This window comes from Hemiscyllium ocellatum, chromosome 8 (assembly GCF_020745735.1).
Source record: "Hemiscyllium ocellatum isolate sHemOce1 chromosome 8, sHemOce1.pat.X.cur, whole genome shotgun sequence".
NCBI lineage: Eukaryota > Metazoa > Chordata > Chondrichthyes > Orectolobiformes > Hemiscylliidae > Hemiscyllium > Hemiscyllium ocellatum.
This window is the reverse complement of record NC_083408.1, coordinates 90,510,204-90,531,808: the sequence shown is the minus strand read 5'-3', so window position 1 is coordinate 90,531,808 and position 21,605 is coordinate 90,510,204. Positions and strand designations below refer to the sequence as shown.

The 21,605-nt window shown below is 41.9% G+C and overlaps 1 protein-coding gene across 1 annotated transcript in view; it reads right to left on the bottom strand.

The window, feature by feature from the left end:
- rin3 (Ras and Rab interactor 3) overlaps positions 1-21,605 on the bottom strand; it is a 110,102-nt gene that overhangs the window by 73,531 nt on the left and 14,966 nt on the right. The window contains exon 3 of the mRNA XM_060829351.1: positions 9,768-9,882. Within this exon, the coding sequence (XP_060685334.1) occupies positions 9,768-9,882 (115 nt within the window). The remainder of the gene's footprint in view (positions 1-9,767; positions 9,883-21,605) is intronic.

Genomic DNA, 21,605 nt, shown 5'->3' with positions numbered 1-21,605 from the left:
AGCGATTCTGAATCAGCTGCCCCACAATTTTCCTGGACCCCTGCCAACAACCCTGCCCCCATGGAGCTGGAAAGATCCATCACACAGATTCTGTATTAATTAGTATCATCAAAAATTGGCACACTTGTTGTTGCCGAGATGCAGCATGTGCTTGGGAAATTGGAGGGGATTCAAGGACATGTCCTTTTCCTGATGGAAAAAATGTAGATGGAGAAGTTATTGCAACTGATACTCTGGTTATGATTCAATACATACAATTGGACCAAGTGAGAGCACACTCACCCAGTTGGACAATAGTGAACAGGTATTGCAGGAGGATGGTGTAGTTAACTGTGACAAAGGATGCAGTGAGTTAGTGAAGAATGTGGAAAGACAATTAACTTTGTCTTTGGTGCATAGGATTCCATTCATGACTTTGATAAGAGCTGTTTAACACTGAGGCAGAGAATAAAATCTGGAAAGATACAAACCAGAAAGATGGGCACAGATTTGGTAGGTAAGAAAACTTCTGAGGATTTGGAGAGAAAAAGGAGTTTGGAGTTGGGTGGTATTTGCAAAGACAATGGCGTCATGGAAATGTTTTGGAGAAGGTGATAACAATCTCAGATGTGAAGGATAAAGGGACAGCGCCTACGTAGGGAGGATCATCATTAATATTGGTTAACAATATTGGTGAAATGGAGAGGGTGTTGGGTGGAAGTCAGCAATTTATTGTGAATAGAGTCACAGGAATGGGAAACTAGAGAAAGAACAAGAACAAGAATATAATGAATAAGAACAATGGGAGAACACATGGGTCCCAAAACCACCTATACCATTTAATATGATCATCACTGATTTTGGGCTTTGACTGTCCTGACTACTCTGCATATCACTTGACTCACTGAGCGACCAAAACTCCATCTCTCTCAGTCTTGAATATAAGGTAAGATGCCATAGCCCCAGAGGGCTGTTCTCTCATTAGAGAGAGGTAACTGGTGGTGAGTTTAGCCTAAGGGTCATCATACCTCAGGTGAAGGGCAAGATTGAGAAGGCAGGACCTCCGCTAGTGTAGGAAGTATATCATGGCATCGCTCTGCATTTTAAATCAGTCAATTCAGTGAACCTATCCTCCCCTGTGTATAGGCAGGAGCAGAGCACCCACAAACCACTAGGGTGGAAATTCCAAAGATTTGCAATCCTTTGACTGAAGTCATTTCTCCTCATCTCTGTCCTAAATGATTGGTTTCTTATCCTAAAAATGTGCCTCTATTGTTTTAGATTCCCTGATCAGAATAAACAATTCTCCACAATCTACACAACCAAATACCTTCAAAATCTTATACAGGTAGACAACCCTTTATCCGAAATCCCAAAATCTGAAAAACTCTGAAATCCGTAGGATTTTTCGTGAAGTTTTTTTCTCATCAACAATGCTGTTTGGCATGCAAACAGTTAACCCAACTCCATAACCACTCGATGCATGTTACTCCGATGTGACGTGTGGATCCGTGGCCCAGCACTGGCAGGCCTCAATCCTGTGTTAGGGCCTGTAGTACTCACAGTGCATCTGCTGATGGTAAGATTTTTAAAAATTTCCCCATTAAGCTGTCACTTATTCTAAAATTTGAAAAAGTCTGAATTCCGAAAACCAGTTAGTCCTGAGCATTTTGGGTAAAGAATTGTGCACCTGTACTTTTTTAATAATCACTTCTCATTTCTCGAAACTCCAGAGAATATAGATTAGATTACCTACCGTGTGGAAACAGGCCCTTCGGCCCAAGAAGTCCACACCGACACATAACCCACCCCCCTACATTTACCCTTCACCTAACACTACAGGAAATTTAGCAAGGCCAATTCGCATGTTTTTGGACTGTGGGAGGAAACAGGAGCACCCACAGGAAACCCTCGCAGAGAATGCATAAACTCCACACAGTCAGTCACCTGAGGCAGGAATTGAACCCAGGTCTCAGGTGCTGTGAGGCCACAGTGCTAACCACTGTGCCACCGTGCCACCCATTAAATGTTCTCATCGGACAGCTCTGTCATTCAAGGACCAAGTTAGTGAACCTTTCCTGTACTGTCTCCAATGCAAGACAGATGTTGTGAAACTTTAAAGGATTCAGAAAAGATTTATAAGGATGCTGCCAGGGTTGGAGGATTTGAGCTACAGGGAGAAGCTGAATAGGCTGGAGCTGTTTTCCGCAGGGCGTTAGAGGCTGAGGGGTGACCTTGTAGAGGCTGAGAAAATCATGAGGGGCATGGGATGTGGTAAATTGATGAAGTATTTTCCCTGGAGTGGAGGATTCCAGATCTAGAGGGCATAGGTTTAGGGTGAGAGGGGAAAAATTTAAAAGGGACCTAAGTGGTAACATTTTCTCGCAGAGCATGGTGCTCGTATGGAATGAATTACCAGAGGAAGTGGTACAGGCTTGTACAATTACAACATTTAAAAGGTATCTAGATGGGTATATGAATAGGAAGGGTTTGGAGGGATATGGGCCTAGTGATGGCAGATGGGACTAGATTAAGTTAGGATAACTGGTTGGCATGGATGAGTTGGACCAAAGTGTCTGTTTCTGTACTATACTTCTCTGACTCTATGCAAGACGAGCTCAGAGAGGGCATGATGGCAGACTGGACAGGAACTAAGGCAGATGGGAGTTCAGGACAACGGCAGAGGGAAGACTTACAGGAGGCGTGGCATGGTGGAAGGGAGAAAACAGCAAAGGCCACTGAGCAATTCATATCAAACAGGCCTAACCACCACTCCAGGCCCCACCCTGCCTCCTGGTTACAGACATCCCTTCCATCTCTTGCCATGGGTTGCCCCACTTGCCTCATAACCTGGCCTCCAATGCCAATCCCTGGGGCCAGGCAATTCTTGGAAGTGGGACATCCTCCCAAATGGGGACAACCTTAGTCAATTAATTCTTCGACAACCATCAAGTACAATCATGGCTTCCTGACCTGGTGGAGACAAGCTCAGCCCTGAATTATCAGCCAGTGGGACCAGTGTTGCTGCAGAAAAGCTATGGCCACCAGTTCAAATCCCATAATGGTAGCTAAGGAAACTATCATATGTACCTAAGAAATGGTTTATCACTATGAAAGTCAACTTCTGGCTTTTGGCTAAATGTCTTTAATGTTTCGTACACCATAGTTTAGGGCAGAGAGCTATCTGTATGATATATAGAATGGCATGACCCTTTCCTTTCCTACCCTTACCCTGACCCAGAGGCAGCCCTGAAACTGCAAGCCCAGTCAATGCCACCTGATGTCATGTGGGGGTTAGGAGAGACTTGTGTTTCAGAAATTGGACTTTTGCACAAGTAAATATAGTAAGTTCAATTTTAAACTTTGAATAAAACGCTAGTAGTCATGAAAGTACTGGATGTTCGTAAAAACCTATCTGGTTGCCTATTCTGCTTTGCAGAACGAAATCTGGTATTCTTACTCATTCTGGCCTCTGCGACTCTAGACCCACAGTAATGTCACAGACTTTTAACTTCCCTCTTAAATAGATTACTTAACCAGTTACATCAAAACTCTGTGGAAAGATGAAGTGGGAGTAAAACTGGATCAACCAGCTGGTAAGGATAAAGTTACCAGAGTCTTATTAGAGAATGATGACTAGTAATTTAGCTTTAGTGTCACCATGTCTCAGGCAAGATGTTAGGAATGAGAATCTGTCATACTAACCTCCAATAGACATAGGAATTGAACCCCTGCCATTGGCTTCACTCAGTATTAGAACCTATGCTATCCAGCCAACTGAGCTAAACCGACACCTTTCCCGCTTGTATCAGCGCAGGCAATGTTGAAGACACACTCTCCCTGGTTAACCCTGCAAAGGCTTCTTAACCAACTTCTTGGGACTTGTGCCAAATTTGGAACTGCTTCCGAGATGAGTCATGCAACAACCTGGCACTTTCATGAATCGTTCCTTACAGCCAATGTCCCAGGCTAATCCATAAGGGATAAATCACACTTTAACATTTCAGTCATTACAGAATTTCCCCACTATCAACATCCCGGGAGTTAAAATTGACTAGTAACTTAACTAGTCCAGTCACAGGTCAAGAGACTAAGTCACCAGTAGTGAGCAGCTCACCTCCTGAAATCTTAAATTCTATCCAACACCTACAAGGCACAAGTTAGGAATGTGATGGGATATTCTACATTAGCCTGGATGAATTCAATAAATTCAAAAAGCCTGATATCTGCCGAAGACAAAACAGCCTACTTCATCAGCAGTCAAACCTTAAGCATTCATTTCTTCCACAAGCAACAAACTGTGCATTCAATGTGTACCACCCACAAGATGCATTGCAAACTGGACAGGAACTAAGACTCCATCAACAGCACCTTCCAAGTCTGTGATCTATATCACATGGAGGGACAAGATCAGCAAGTGCATGGGAACACTAATACTACAAGTTATCTTCCAAGTTACTTCAACTTTGAAACATATCACTGTTACTTCATGTCATTATGTCATGGTATTCTCTGCCTGACACGCTCTGGGAATACCTACACAGATGGCACACAGGTGTTCAAGGTTTTCTGCCACACATGCAAGGGCAATTAGAGATTGGGAATAATTATTGGTCTTTTACTTCATTGCCATGTCCCAGGAACAAACAAAAAACAAAAAAGAAGCATGACATCAATGTTGCTCTCTCTCTACTGCTCCTAAATGTCATTCTGATACTGACTTTCTCATTGAGCAAGCAGTCTGCTTTTCAAAACATGCTCAATGTCAGGCAGGAATTCGATAGGAAAATATTTAAAAGACACCCTGCTGTTAAAAGGTACAGGATATTCAGAACATCCGAACTTCTAGGTTTCCCACCTATAATCCCTCTTCTTCTGGACCTATCACTCCTCAGTGATCATTTTGTTTCCCACTTCTTTAAAAAAAGGTTTGATGCCTGAGTGGAACTGATACTGTGTGTGACCTTGGTTAAGAGGTCAATGAAACCCAGCTTTTGTTACATTGAGGATGTGGGGAATCATTGTTGAGCCAACATCTCCTCAGGGCAGCTAGAGTACCAGATGATTAGGAGGTTTCCCAGTAAAAGCTTGATATTTCATTATATCAATTGAAATGAACAATAAATTAAATACGGCTTTGTATACTTCCAAATGTGACCTTTCGAGCTTTCTCAAGCTTTAATTTTTCTACTTCCCAACAATTTCCTCAGGATACCTTAGGTTACCAAGCATTAACCTCAACTGCTGAAAAATCACATACTACTTTGTATGTTTTGATAATCATAAAGCAACCTATTGTAGATCCCCTATTCCAGTGTGGAAGTAGGCCATTTGGCCCATTGAGTCCACATCTAGGCCCATTCCCATACCCTATAACCTTGCCTTTCACATGGTTAGTCCACCTAGCCTGTACATCCCTGGACACTACGGATAATTTAGCACAGCCAAAGAACCTAACCTGCATGTCTTGGGACTGTAGGAGGAAACTGGAGCACCTGGAGGAAATCCATGCAAACACAGGGAGAACATGCAAACTCCACATGGACAGTTGCCCAAGGAAGGAATCAAATCCAGGTCCCTGGCACTCAGAGACAGCAGTGCTAACTCCTGTGCCTCCATGCCACCCAGCTGACTTATTGTAAGTAATGCAAGAGGATGTCTACCAGTAAGTATAAAACAAGGAACATTATGCTTGTAATGTGAAGGAGTGAGTGAGGGGGGGGGGGGGGAATATTAAAAAATATAATGATGCAGAGCCACTCAGAGATTGATAGAATAGGGAATATTAAATTAATACATGGAAGTACAATAAAGGAAGGAAGACAGATTTTATTTCAGAGCTACCTTGCATGTAGTGAATCCAAGATGTAGGTACAAATTTCCAAGCGGAATTATGATGTTGTGGCAATAGTAGAGACAATGAAAGACAGGAGTGAGTATTAAAAATTGTTACATGGGGTTCACAGAAAATAGGAAAGGAAACAAAAAGGTGTGTGGCAGATTGGTTAAGAGAAAAGTATAGTGCTACAAAAAGAGAATGCCCCTGGGGATTCAAAGACAGAGTGGATTTGATTAGACCTACAGACATAACGGGTGTAATTACACCACTCAGGGTAGTCTAGAGAGCACCATCAGGGATGTAAAACATCATCGATTAGTAATAACCAGGACTTAAATTACATTGGAATATATACTCAAAGTGATAGCCAAAAAGGCAGAAGGCAAATTGTGTTCATAAAAATTTTGGACATTCAGAAGAATGTTTCTGGTCCAACAAAAAAAAGGCACTGCTAGAACAGCATCTTGGGAATTAGGATAGGACAAACAGAGCAAGTATCAGTGCGGAGCATTTACGGCACAGTGATCATTGTATTGAGGATGATGGTGGAAAAGAACAAAGGATGATGCAGAATAAGAATAATTAAATGGCTCCATAGGTTGGTGGAAAAAAAGTAGACAATGCAGTTTGTGAAAAAAACTAGCAATGTACATAAAGGGAAATCTTTTCTATAGGCATATAAACTGCACAAATCTTGTAATAGGCCAATTAGTGACCAAAAAAGAGGATTTAACACAAGGAGATAAGGGTGTTACGGAGGTCTTACATGCCTACTTTGCATTTTTCTTTCTGTAGGAAGGAGATGTTACCTAGACCTTGATGTCAAAGGAGGAAACACAGTCACAAGAAAGATTTAAAATTGATAGAAAGAAAATATTGAATAAACTGTCAGTATTTAATTTGAAAAGACAGTGTAACCAGACGCAATACTTCCAAGGAAGGATATGATAATTCCAATTGAAGGAAGTGAGAGTGGAAATTGCAGAAGCAATGGTAATTTCCTTTCAATCTTCCTTCGACTCAGGGTAGTGCCAGAGGACTGGAAAAATACAAAGTAACACTTTTGTTCAAAAACACTAAGGATAAGCCCAGCAAATGCAGACCAGACAGTTTAACTTACACTGGTGGGGAAACTTCTTGAAACAACTACTCTGATAACATTAATGGTCAAAATGGAAAAATATGGGTTAATTAGGGAAAGCCAGCGTGGAATTTTAAGGAGAAAATTAAATTTAACTAATTTGTTGGAGTATTTTGAAGAAGTAACAGAGAAACCTGATGAGGGAAGGCTGTTGATGTGTTGGATATAGATTTCCAAAAGGTATTCAACATATTGCCATACAACAGATATTTAGGAAAGTTATTGGTCATGGAATGAAGGAGACAGTAGCAACAAAGATTGGCTGAGGGATATGAAACAAAAAGTATTGTTTAATAAATATCTTTCAAACCGGAGAAAGGCTTATGGTGAATTTCCCCAGGAAAAAGATCTTGGTGTGCTGGAGACACAAGTTTACAGATGATACAAAACTCAGAAGCATTGTCAACAATGAGGAAGACAATGTAGATGTTTAAAAGGATATTGATAAATTGCTGAAATGTCTGGATAAGTGGCAGATGAATTTCGTTACAGACAGTGTGAAATAATGTCAGCTGGAGTATTCTGCACAGTTCTAGGTGCCATATTTTAGTAAAAATGTACATGAGCTGGAGAGAGTGCAGAAGAGATTTACAAGAATGGATTCAGGGACGAGAAACTTCAGTTATGATAGATTGGAGAGGTTGTAACTGTTTTCCGTGACGGAGAAAAGGTAAAGAGAAGATTTGACAGAAGTTTTCAAAGTTATGACGGTCTAGTCAGATTAGATCAGGAGAAACCATTCCCACTCACAAAAGAATTGTGATTGAAAGGGTGCAAGTATAAGGTAATCTGCAAAAGAAGCAAATGTGACCTATGAAAACATTTTTCACAGAGCACATAGTTAGGGTTCAGAATGCACTGCTTGGAATTATGGTGAAGATAGGTTCAACTGAAGTATGCAAGAGGACATTAAACAGTTATTTAAATGGAAAGAACATTCACAGTAATGTGAAAAGGCAGCAGAATGGCACAGAGTCACGATGCTCCTTCAGATGGTCAGTGCAGACAAAAAGGCTCAAAGGCTTCCTTCTGTACCATAACAATTATGTGTGAACTTGTATCCTACATCACTATTATGGAAAGTAAAAGATGATCCTGGAAGTCAATGCTTCCCAGAAAGGTCAAGGAGCATGCAGCATGCAAGACAGCAAATTAATTGCATTTGGATTCAACGGTCTATTGCAAACACAATCCTATTCTTTCAACGTATCATGAGGGGCATGGACAGGACAAATAGACAAAGTATTTTCCCTGACGTGGGGGAGTCCAGAACTAGAGGGCATAGGCTTAGGATGAGAGGGGAATGATGTAAAAAGACCTAAGGGGTAACGTTTTCACACAGAGGGTGGTGCATATATGGAATGAGCTGCCAGAAGAAGTGGTGGAGGCTGGTACAATTGCAACATTTACAAGGCATCTGAATGGGTATATAAATAGGAAGGGTTTGGAGAAATATGGGCCAGGTGCTGGCAGGTGGGACTAGGTTGGATTGGAATATCTGATTGGCATGGAGCAGTTGGACTGGAGGGTCTGTTTCCATGCTGTACGTCTCTGTGACTATGACTCTAGAATCTGAAACATTGCTCTAGTATTCAATGTCACAAGATTCAATACACGTTCAGTAGACAGATCACATGGAAACAGATCACAAATCACTAGAACTGATTCAGCACAAACCATTGACAAATGCATGTCCAGCCTGCAAAAATTCTAGTAAAAGTGCAGGGACATGATTTGATGCCTGTTACTTAATTGGTACTAAAACAGCTACACAACAGCACAGGGACTAATTGTCACTAGCAGAGATTGTGTTTGAAAGACAAGTTAGACAGACACAGCCAAGTCATCACCTTACCATATTTTCAGGCTTATTTAAAAACAAGAGGGAATTAAGATGGTGCATGACCGATGTGCAGTTCTGCCCAGTCTGTGCATAGGTACAGCTCATCGTCATAGTGGTATACAACACATATAAAAGCCCTTTGGCCCATCAAGGTCAGAGATTCACATCCCACACAGAGAGCATGGCCACTTGCAGAGTTACCCAAAGTTTGAACAACAATGAAACAACATTGCAAACGTAGGAAAACCAACTCAGTGAATTGTACAATGCTCCACTTCTGCATAAACCACACAAAATGTGCTTGGATAATGAAGGTGAGGAAGACCCATGAAGACAGCAACTAACACATTAATAACATGCACAATTCCTACATATCTACAAAATGAGAACACCAAAGTGTGCAGTTTCAATCTCTGGAAGGTTATACAATCACAAGATCCAGAATGATTGCAAAATTGATTCCTTATTCTTCAATGTTTCAATTATTACTTCTGTTTTGAAACTACTCCAATGTACACATTTTTCATTCTTAGTTTTATCTTGTGGAAAAAAAGGGTGATAATGTTATTGATTTCAGAATTGTGTTACTTTAAGAGCTAGATATGTGAATGAGTCAAGGAGCAAGATGAAACCACATGACCAAGTACTAAGTGCGGTCCAGCAGCTGCAAGATAGAGATGGATACATACACAGTTATCCATTACTGCTACTTGCAGTCTGAGCTCTTAAGTAGATCAGCAAAACAATCCATGCTCCATAATCTGTTACTTGTTGATAACACAAGAAATACAACAAGTAGAGTACTATTTCTTGAATGTACTATAATTAGTTCACTGTGCTGAAATGTAAAGTGTTTGTGGTTATTTAGCTGTTCCAGTGACCAGATCTTGCAACATGATAAAAAGATCTAGTTATTTGTCATTATCATCGCAAGCAACCTGAACAGATAGAAAAAGAATACTCACTCGTTTTATCTTCTTTTATTGAGTAATCTTGAATATTAGGCATTCCACCAAGTCCGGGAAAATTCACTGAAAGTACCATGTTTGAGAGGGAGCAATCTTTCCTCACCATGAATCTCTGGAAATAGGAATGAATTATGCTAAATTGTAGTAATTGGGTGATAAGAAATAAGAAGGCACAAATAGACTGATCAGTCAGTACTTAAATCAAGCTGAACTGGTTAAAAAAACCCAGAAAGCTAAGTATTGGAAAATCTACCCAAGTCACCATCCATTTCATGTGTATATTGATGTGTATATCAGTGAACATAACTCCAAAAAGATCAGATGTACAGCATAATTACGAGAAAACAATATCCATCTGTCAAGTGCTGAGTTGTGCATGAGTGGTTCCATTTGAAAGAGCTCTGCATCACTGGACTAGAAATGGAGCATGACAATTGCAGCTAACACCTATTTTTCTGTAAACTGAAACAGATTGCTCAGTGTTGCTTTCAAAGAAGAATTTGCAGGTATAACAAAGTGGGGAACACAATTTGGTCTATTTAAACTAAGGGGAGAATTCAAGAATAGGGTCTAAACACAGGGCATGGACTTTGATGTAGGGTATTTTGTGTCCATTGGTTAACACCTGGTAGTACATGATTATGTGCCACCTGCTGATTTCAATGATTTTAGTGTCTAGCCAATCCCATAGTTACTTGGATGAGTGCATGGCAGGCAAAATTGTGAATGATTCGCACAACTTAAAGGATAGACATATTGAGGCTGCAGTATGCACTAACAGTTGTGCAAGAATGTGTGCTGGAAACCTTTCAAAAATACTACAACACAGGAGAAGAGTGGGTTTCAAATGTTTTGGACACTGCACTGAACGAGATGGCAGGAGGGAATGACGGGAGAGAAATGCTTGTATTCATCAGAAACCACAGAGTCGAAGGTTATTGAGGGTAGGCAGGTAGTGAAGTTGAGGCCACAGTCAGATCAGGCATTTACTTATTGAAATCCCAGCAGACTTGTGGGGATGAATGGCCTACTTCTGCTCCTAATTTATAACTCAATCACATTTGTCAAAATTTGGCTTTATCAAATCTATGCTACATTTCGTTTATTAACCCATCCATTTCCTCGTGCCAATTCATTTCATCCATGATCATTATCTCTACATATTTCCTCATCACCAACATTAGGCTAATTTTGTGGTCTGTCAATTCCATATCCAGCATTTTTCAAACAGAGGTGTGTAATTCTCCATAGCTGATGATACGAACCCCATATCCACTGAGAGGATTGTGGCCAGAGACTCTCCAGAGGCCTCCGTATTTCCTCTGGGAACCTAGAATCTGGATTTAAGTGATCATTCTATTTTTGAGTACTGCCAATCTTCAAGTACCACGTCAGTGACCAAACTACATTGCAGCATCCTCTTCTCTAATGGAGACAACTGCTAATTAATTATTTAGTGCCTTAGCCGTGCCTGCATTAAAACAGTCTTCAGTCCATAATCAGCTAAACCCTCCCTTTGACTCCCCATTCACTATTTGTGTTTATAAAAGGCTTTTGTGTTTTCTTTTATAATCTATTTTCATAATCTCTTTGGCTTCTGACTCTCTTTTGTTTTAGATGTCCTCTACACTTCTTTCTCCAATCATCTTGGTTCTTTCCTACTATGCATTTACAATCTTTTCTCTGCCCCATTTCAACCTCTAACTTTTGTCCTTTGGCAGCATTAACTTTGCAAGTCTTTCCTTCTCATGGGAGTACATCTACTCTGTACCCAGACAGTCTCCTGTATGAAGGCATTCCAAATGTCCAATTACTGCTCGTCTACCAAATTCAGGAGTAAGAGTCAAAAATCTATGATTAAGCTGCATTCAAAGTAATGCAGACAGAAAGCAAACTTCCTGCTGCCTGCTAATTATCTGGATGATGCAGATGAATGGCGCCAGATCTCAGCAGGAGATGCAAGGCTGTCTGAGGTCAGCATCACTTAAAGCTAGCCTGCATCATTAACCTGCACCTTTTAAGAATTTAGCATAGTCTAGTTGTAGCTGGGATCAGAAATCATGAAAGAGGAGCTAGAGATTAGGGAGAAACAGTTCAACAAGTTAACAAATCTGCACCTTGGTTTTCCAAGACAATGCCAGAAATGCACGAAGAAGACAGTAGAAGCGGCTGACTGTCATTATCAACACCAACAGATGAACCACATGGAACTGGAGGAAGTGCCACAGGTTTACTGACCTTATCGGAGTTGTGTAGTTCAGCCCAGCAACTGTAGAGAGTGAATCAGATTGGAACTTTCCACTGCCCTTGAAGGCTTCAGCCTTAATTACAGGCACGCAACAGACAGACCATTGAGAGACACATTGGCTCAGTATTTGGTACTGCTACCTCCCAGCACAAGGGATCCTGGTTCAATTCCTACCTTGGGCTGATGCATTGCTTACTATATGCTGTTCACCAGTATATCAATAATCTTGATCAAACACAACTCATACCTCCGTCCTATTCTTATTTAACTCTTACCAATTTAGCATAGATATCTCACAGCTATTTGGTCATGGCATGCACTTCACCTAACCACACTGCATAAAACTCACTGGCACACCTCCCTTTCTTTTGCAGGACAAATTGAAGGCAGTGGAATTTCACTAACGGAGGACAGGTACTGTTGCATGTCTGCCTCTGTGGAGGAAACACTGCTGGGAATCATTACATTCCCTCCATGTAGAATCAGACCATTTGGTCCATTGAGTCCACACTGACCCTCCAAACCGCATCCCACCCAGACCCACATGCTCCTATGCACTCTACAACCATGCATTCCCCATGGCTAATCCAACGAGCCTGCACACTCCTGGACACAATGGGCAATTTAGCATGACCAATCCACCTAACCTGCACATCTTTGGGCTGTGGGAGGAAACTGAATTGCCTGGAGGAAACCCATGTAGACACGGGGAGAATGTGCAAACTCCACACAGATAGTCACCCCAAGGGTGGATTGAACCAGGGTCCCTAGCACTGTGAGGCAGCAGTACTAACCACTGAGCAACCATTCCACCCATTGGTGTATCTGTGACTAAGGATGAAGCCATCAAGGGCAGTGAAAAGTTCTTATCTGATCCACCCTCTTATGTCCTACTCCCCACCTCTGCCCACAATCCTATCAGCTACAAGCTGGAGGTGGTGTATCTGTGGACTGCTTACAATTTTCTACTTCCCCACAGCAGAGTCTGACCCTGTGCCTTCCTTTCTGATTTGGAACCGGGTCAGGCAGTGGCAGTGAGGTGTGAAGTCTCAGAGAGCAGGAGGTTGGTCATAACAAAACATAGCCAGTTGGTCTCACACCGACAACCATCGGCTCAGACACTTCCTGTTGTTTGCAGAGGAACAGAACTGGGATTATGGTGTCACGAGTCTTCAATGGGCTGCAGCTACAATGTGGGAAGATGTATCAGTCCCCTCAGATGGCAAGATCATCTGCTGCAGAGGGCTTTGATGGAAGTAGCCTGAGAGTGAAAGCCCAGTAGGTCATTGTCAAGGAGAATGGAAGATTCTGGCATCAACCTGAAAGAGGTTATGCATGAGAACGCATGCGGGATCAATCATGATACAATGACTCACTGGGTTTCAGCAATAGCTCAGTTGCTTGTTCTCCTGCCTCTGAGTCAGAAGGTCCCACTCACGGAGCCCACAACCTGAGGCTGACATTTCAGTGCTGTACTGTGGAACCGTTGCTCAGTCAGCGGGGCTGCCTTTTGGATAAGACCCCAGCTGCCTGCTGGGGGAGATGGAAAACATTCCATGGCACTCCTTCAAAGCAAAGCAGGCAAGGTGTCCCCAAAACCTGGCCAATATCTATCCCTCAATCAACATCACAACAAATTGATTATCTCGCCATCACCACACTGCTGGTGTGTCAGTCTGCAAAATGGGTCTTGCATTTCCTGCATCACAACAGCGATTACACTTAGGTGAGACAAGAAAACCCATTCAATGTAAAGTATTTTGAGATTTTTTTCGTCACTAAAGGTGCTACACAAATAAGGGCTGTTCTTTCTCCATCATTATGTTTCAGCTTCCATTGCAGCACAGCCAGACCTAATGCCTTATTGCCACAATGAGGGATCAGGCTTCTACAAACTTGCCTGAAAGCACTCAGGCAGCTGTCATCCTGTCTACGAGTACTGAAGTTCCTACCGAACAACATCTATAATTCATTCACTTGGTGTTTAAAGCTATTATTATCTTACTTGAAATAACTCTTCAGAGGCTGGCATCCCTCACAGTTCCAGGGACCTGTGTTCAATTCTAGTATCAGGCGACTGCCTGTGTGCAGTTTACACATTCTCCCTGTGACTGCCTGGGTTTCCTCTCGGTGCTCTTGTTTCCTCCCACAGTCCAAAGATGTGCTGATTAGGTGAACTGGTCATGCTAAATTGCCCATAGTGTTCAGGGATGTGTAGGTTAACTAGTCAGGGAAAATGTAAATAGTAGTGGAATGGGTCTGGGTGGGTTATGCTTCAGAGGGTTGATGTGAAGTTCATTGAGCCAAATGGCCTGTTTCCACACTGACGGGATTCTGATTCACCAACAAGAAGATGCAAGTCAGGAGTGTGATGGAATACTCCCCACTTGCCTGGATGGGTGCAGCTCCAACAACTCTCGAGAAGCTTGACACCATCCAAGACAAAGCAGCACGCTTGTTTGGCACTGAACCACAAGCATCCACTGCCTCCACCATCAACACTCAGTGGGAGCAGTGTATACTATCTATACAGTGCGCTGCAGAAGCTTACTTCGATCCTCAGACAGCACCTTCCAAACCCACTACAACTTCGGTCTATAAGCACAAGGGTAGCAGACATATGGGAATGCCACCACCTTCAAGGTCCCCTCCAAGCCACTCACCATCTTGACTTGGAAATATATCACCATTTCTTCACTGTCACTGGGTCAAAATCCTGGAATTCCCTTCTTAATAGCATTGTGAATCAACCCACAGCAGTTCAAGAAGGCAGCTCACCTCCACTTTCTTGATGGCAGCTGGGGACAGGTGATAAATGCTGGCTAGCCAGCAATGACCACATCCCAAAAACAAATTTAAAAAAAACAATCACCGTTCATTTACAAATACATAGCCTTTGGCAACAGCACTGTTTTTCACTGAGTCAAGCATTCAGGGGGTCCAATATTCCTGACAGTCACCATTTTATGTCAGCCAGGGCTCCCTGATTGGACCAGATTAACAACCCCAATAGGAGAACTCATACTCTACAATTAGTATATTGCTTGCTATTACAAGTGAATAGTTGACTTTTGTATCCAAGACTGTTGCATAGGGATGAGAGCAGGTGCATCCTTCTTCTACCCCCACCCCTGAAGGAAAGTAGGCTGGAACGCATGTTCTAGGGACAGGGGTTTGAATCACACTATAGCAGATGGTGGCATTTTATTTCAATAAAAACTTGGAATAAAAAGCTAGCCTATTATGACAGTCAATTGTTGTAAAACCCATATCCTCATTCCATGAACAATTTTTTTTAAAAGCTTGCTACCAAATTTAAATATCATATAATTACTTACTTCAGTAGGATATGTGGGCTGCTAATTTCAGAGTGCTCCCATCTACCATTTGTAGGGGATGTTTAGGAACAGGTAAGATGATGGTGGGCATGTCTCTCACCAACTGATGATCATGACCATGCCAAAAATATACCTGGTTGAGGTACACAGAATCAGACACCTTCTGGAATTAGATTAGATTACTTACGGTGTGGATACAGGCCATTCGGCCCAACAAGTCCACAACGACCCGCCAAAGCGCAACCCACCCATACCCCTACATTTACCCCTTACCTAACACTACGGGCAATTTAGCATGGCCAGTTCAACGGACCCGCACATCTTTGGTGCTGTGGGAGGAAACCGGAGCACCCGGAGGAAACCCACGCAGACACAGGTAGAACGTGCAAACTCCACACATACAGTTGCCCGAGGCAGGAATTGAACCCGGGACTCTGGTGCTGTGAGGCAGCAGCGCTAACCACTGTGCCGCCCACTAAAGAATTAAAGAGTGCTTTCAAAGCCCCTGCCTTCCTATGTGCAACTCCAGACCCTGTACAGACATTTCCAACTGTAGCCAACGTCTCGGAACACCTATACTATAGCATAAACCTAAGTTGAGATTAATACAAGTTGTTGATCACCCCTTTCAATTGCTCTGTTAGTGGGAGGCTCCTTCATGCAGTTGAATGGTTGTTTGGTTTTACATGCCTAACCAAAGGTGTTAACTACAGCAGTGAGGTATTAAATGGAAATGTTCATCTCACATTCACATTAGACACTGATTGATGTTGGGATCGGCCTACCCTGCGTACTTTCATTGCATGCTCACATCATTCGCACTATACCTTCATTGAGATGGCATTTGACATAGGATGCCAGAGGACAGCAGATTTAGCACAGACACCATTTTCATAACACAAAGCATTGAAACTACTGGTGCTATAAAGCGGAATTGCTCCCATTGAAATTAATCTTCTGTCAGTTAAGTGTCTTTTGCTTTATTGTTCCTGTTCTTTCAGAGCCTGCATTGAAGAGTCATACAGTAAGAAAACAAATCCATCGGTCCAAACAGTTCATGTTGACCACACACAAAACTAAATTAATCCCACTTGCCTGGGCTTGGCCTATACCCATCTCAACTTCTCATATCCAAATGTCTTATAAACATTGTAACTATCTCCCGATCCACCACGTTGAAAGTTCATTCCGCACATGAACCATTCTCCATGTAAAAAGGTTACCTCTCATAACTTTTTTAAAATTTTTATCCTCTAACCTTAAAATATGCTGCCAGCCTTGAAATCTCCAACCCTAGAAAAAAACACATTTGCTATTCACCTTACCTATTCCCTTCATGATTTTATAAACTCCTATTAGGTCATCCGTAACCTCCAGTGAAAAGAGCTCCAGTCTCTCCATTATCTCCTTATAACTCAAACCATCCATTCCTGGCAACATCCTGTTAAATCTTTTCTGAACCTTCTCTAGCTTAGTAATATCCTAGATATTATCCTTATTTCTAAACCCATTTTAAACCTCAGCTGAAAATAAATTTTTAAATCCCAATTACTTATCATTGTTGTATTTTGGAAACAGTCTGCCAGTCATCTTCAGTTCCTGTTAGACTCAAGAGAAAACTGTGAAACAATCACTGCTTCCTCTTTATAACCATTCACAAGCATGCTGTGTGCTCTAAAAATAACAGTAGTGTTATGTTAATAGGAACAGTGTGGTGTTTATTGTAGTATTTACAAATATTAGCTGAACAAAGGAATATTAAAATCAATAGCAATTGCTTTCATCTGTTCATGTATGTCTGATCTTGGGTTTGAATTATTTCAGATTTGTGTTGTGTTTTTCGGTAAATTAGTGGATGTGTGTTTTCCTGTGTATGCAGGAGTGCACATGGCTTCTTTTAAAACTCATTCATGGGACATAGGGATTGCGGGCTGGGCCAGGCTAGGTACTACTGCCTATCCCTAGTTACTCTTGAGAAAGTGGTGGTAAGATGCCTTCTACATCCACTGCAGGCTATTTCTTGTCAGGTAGCCCCATGAAACTGTTAGGGAGGGAGTTCCATGACAATGAAGAATGAAAGATAAGTCTGCATCGTGAATGGCTTGCAGTGGAACTAAGAGGGAGTGGAGTTCCTATGTGTTGCTGTCTTTGTCCTTATGTATTTTGAAGGTGCTTTCTAAGGATCCTTAGTGAATTCTGCAGTGCATTTGGAACAGTGCACACTGTTGCATTGAGCATGATGGGGTTTATGTTTGTGGATATGGGCCTAATCAAACAGACTGCTTTGTCCTGGATGGTGCCGAGCCTCATGATGCAGTTGGAGCTGCAAGTGTTTAGTTTTCCATCACACTCCTGACTTGTGCTTGTAGACAGTGGGCAAGCATTGGGGAGTCAGGAGGTGACGTATTTACTGCCAGATTCTTAGCCTCTGATGTGCTCTTGTAGCCATTGTATTAATATAAAACCAGTTCAATTTCCGGTCAATGGTGACTCGCACTGAATGTCAAAGAGTAATGGTTAGATTCTCTCTTTTTGAAGATAGTTATTGCCCGGCATGAACCTGCTTGTGTGTCTCTTTGATCCTATGTTTGTTTGCAATTGTCTGCTTACTTCCCACTGTGTATATCTATCCCAAATTATCAGACCAAATGTTATGTAGCTGCGTTCACAAATCATTACAGCTATCTATGTTGAATGGCATTGGCTGACTTTTCTAACCATTCTGATTTGATGCTACACAATTTCTTAAATATATCATGCTCCAGCAGTTACAATGAAAATAACACAAAATAACTCTTTGTGCCATGAGAGAATCCCCACCAATGAAGCTATTAGATTTTAGCAAAGGTTTGTAGTTTATCACAGTCGATAGAAGGAATTTCCTCAGTCAAGAGAAATGGAAATTAGAGCTGTCTATAAAAGGGCAATTTTTTGATAAGAGGCAGTCATGTAAACTGTTTAGATAATACTACTTTTTTAATACTGAAGTGCTAGTAAAAACTGTAAGATAAATTGGCTGGTTGTGGTTATTTTTAGTACTTGGGCCAACTATTTTAATAGATTTACTTTTTAACTATTAAGAGTCTCATGACAGTGGTACTGGTCAGATTAAAATGTAATGGAAAGTAGCATTTGTGAAATAGTAAATAACTAACGCACATGCTAAAATAACCAATAAACTAGATTCAAGATACAATATTTAACAATATGCAATAGCATTATTTTGAACAAATTTGTGCTTCATTTCTTCTATTCATTAAAGAACACATGCAACTCTACTTATAGTGTAAAATGCAATCAACATCCTGGGGCTTACCGTGGACCAGAAAATGAAGTGGGTCAACCACATAAATAGTCTGGCTACAAGAGCAGGTCAGAGGCTGACAAGTTTGTGGCAAGTAACTCATCTCTTGTTTCCCTAATGCCTACAAGGGATAAATTAGGAACATGATGGAAAGCTCTTCACTTCCCTGGATTGCTGCATCTCCAACAACACTTAAAAAGCTTAGCAGCACACAAACGTACAAGATACAGAAATATGAAAGAAGAGATGCAACTGAACATTTCACCCCTCAAACCTGCTCCACCATTCAATTGAATCATGGCTGACCTGTTTGTGTTTCAAATTCCACATTCTGATCTAAGCCGGATAACCGTTAGATTCTAGTTGGGCAGGGAATCAATCTAACTCTATCTTAAAATTATTCAATGACTATAGTAGGCAATAGACGAAATGCAGGTATATGGGGTTAGTTTAATTTGGTGTTTGATGAACATGATGAGTTGAAGGGCCTGTTTCTTTGCTGTACGACTCTGTGATCCCACTTCCTTCACTTTCTGAGGCAGAGTTCCAGAGTCACACAACCCTCTCACAGAAAACAGGTGTCTTAATCTCTGTCCTAAAAGGGTGATCCCTAATTTTAAAACCATGTCCCCTACATCTGACCCACCAAAGCAAACATCCTTAAATTGTCCTTCTTGTCAAGAGTATTTTTTACAAACTTTAATTAGATTGCTCCTGCTCTTCTAAACTCCAGAAAAATAAGCTTGGACTATCTAACCTATTGGCATATGACAATCTCTTCATATCAGGTGTCAGTCTAGTAATCACCCTCTGAATCACCTCCAATGGCACTTACATCCTTTCTTGAATAATCAAACCAGTATTTGAGATGTGGCCTTATCATGGCCTGCTTAAAGCATAACATATTTACCTTGGTATTTCAATTTAAACACCTTCTCCATGACAGATGTCAAGCTAACTGATCTGTAATTTCCTGTTTTCTGCCTCCCTCCCTTCTTGAATAGAGGGTTTATATTTGCTGCTTTTCAGTCTGATGGAAATGAATCTAGGGAATTTTGGAAAATTAACACCAATGCATCTGCTACTTTATTAGCAATCTCTTCTAAGACACTACTAAAAATACTAAAATTAGCTTAGTTTTTAAAGCTAATTTAAAAACTAAGATTTTTAGTTTTTAAATCTTAGTTCCATTATTTTCAGCAGAATTCATTAAGAATTGCAGTTAAATGGTGCTGTGATTTAAAAATCCCCTCCGATAATTCCCCCACCCCATTTGAAGGTGGTGACTGTGTAATGGGAAGGGTGTAAATAAAATTGTGGCCTTCTTTGTGTCTTCCAATCTGTCTCCCATATTATTGTAGGTGGGTAACACACCAGGCAGGTGACCCACCCATGGGCCTATTGATGGCCATCTACTTAATGACTACTTAGGGTTTTTTTTGATTAGATGAGATTCCCCACAGTGTGGAAACAGGCCCTTCAGCCCAACAAGTCCACACCGATGAGTAACCCACCCAGACCCATTTCCCTTTGACCAATGCACCTAACACTATGGGCAATTTAGCATGGCCAATTCACCTGACCTGCACATCTTTGGACCATGGGAGGAAACCCATGCAGACACAGGGAGAGTGTGCAAACACCACACAGACAGTTGCCCAAGGCTGGAATTGAACCTAGGTCCCTGGTGCTATGAGGCAGCAGTGCTAACCACTGAGTCACCATCCTGACCGTTATAGAGTCATAGAGATGTAGAGCACAAAAACAGGCCCTTCAGTCCAACTCATCCACGCCGATCAGATATCCTAACCTAATCTAGTCCCACTTGCCAGTACTTGACCCATATCTCTCTAAACCTTTCCCATTCATATACCCACCTAGATGCCTTTGAAATGTTGCAAAATATACCAGCCTCCACCACTTCCTCTGGCAGCTTATTCCATACACTCACCATCCTCTGCATGAAGCAGTTGCCCCTTAGGTCCTTTTTAAATCTTTCCCCTCTCACCCTAAATCCTCTAGTACTGGACTCCCCAATCCCAAGGAAAAGACCTTGATCCATGCTCCTCATGATTTTATAAACCTCTACAAGGTCACCCCCTCAGCCTCTTAAAAGCATAATTCTATCCCTGCTGCTAAAACATCAAGTAGGGGAAGGCAGAAGCGAGGTGGGTAGCCAACAGTTTCGATGCATGGGCAGGAAGGTGGGTATCTCCTCTCGGTGGGATCTCCTCCATCAGTTGCAGGCAAATCCCACTCCCCAATCCCCCAGCAAGATTGCCGCTCCCATTGAAACCTGTCCTCCCAGCTTGGAAAGCACAGACCACCTCCCCTCCACCCCACCCAGCCTTGCCAACCCTCTGGGGTGTGCCAAGTTGACCCAGTCATGTTTCCAAAACTGGGCAGAAGTCCATGATCCAGACATCTTCTTCACTGGGAACTGTTTGTGGTCACAACAGTGGGCCATTACTTGATCCTGGTGCTGCTAGGTCTGGCTAAACTCTATGGGGTGAAGATTCCTCTCAGATGGGAATAGATGTTCCAGTTTGATTTAATCAGGGTTACCCCCAGCCTAATATAACTGCAGGATGGCCGAGTTTCAGGTGGGCCATGGAGTTTTTGGTTGACGCACTTCACCTGCTTTCACATCTACCAACAAAGCTATTGAGACTTCCACATAAATCAAAGCTATTCAACCAATCTGTGCCAATTGTGACTTTGCACCAGATCACACCATTTCATCTCATTCCCAGGCAGCAGGATCAGTGCCACAGACCAGGCTGTAGGATTCATCATATCTAGTTGCAAATCCGAGAATGAACATAGGGACACACGTTATTTATCATGCTCGTACTGCAACAGTTATACTGTCGGAATTCTAAACTGCGGTATCAACTCCTTCTTTGGGAAGTATATCTGCATCATTCCCGTCTCATCCCAGGCGC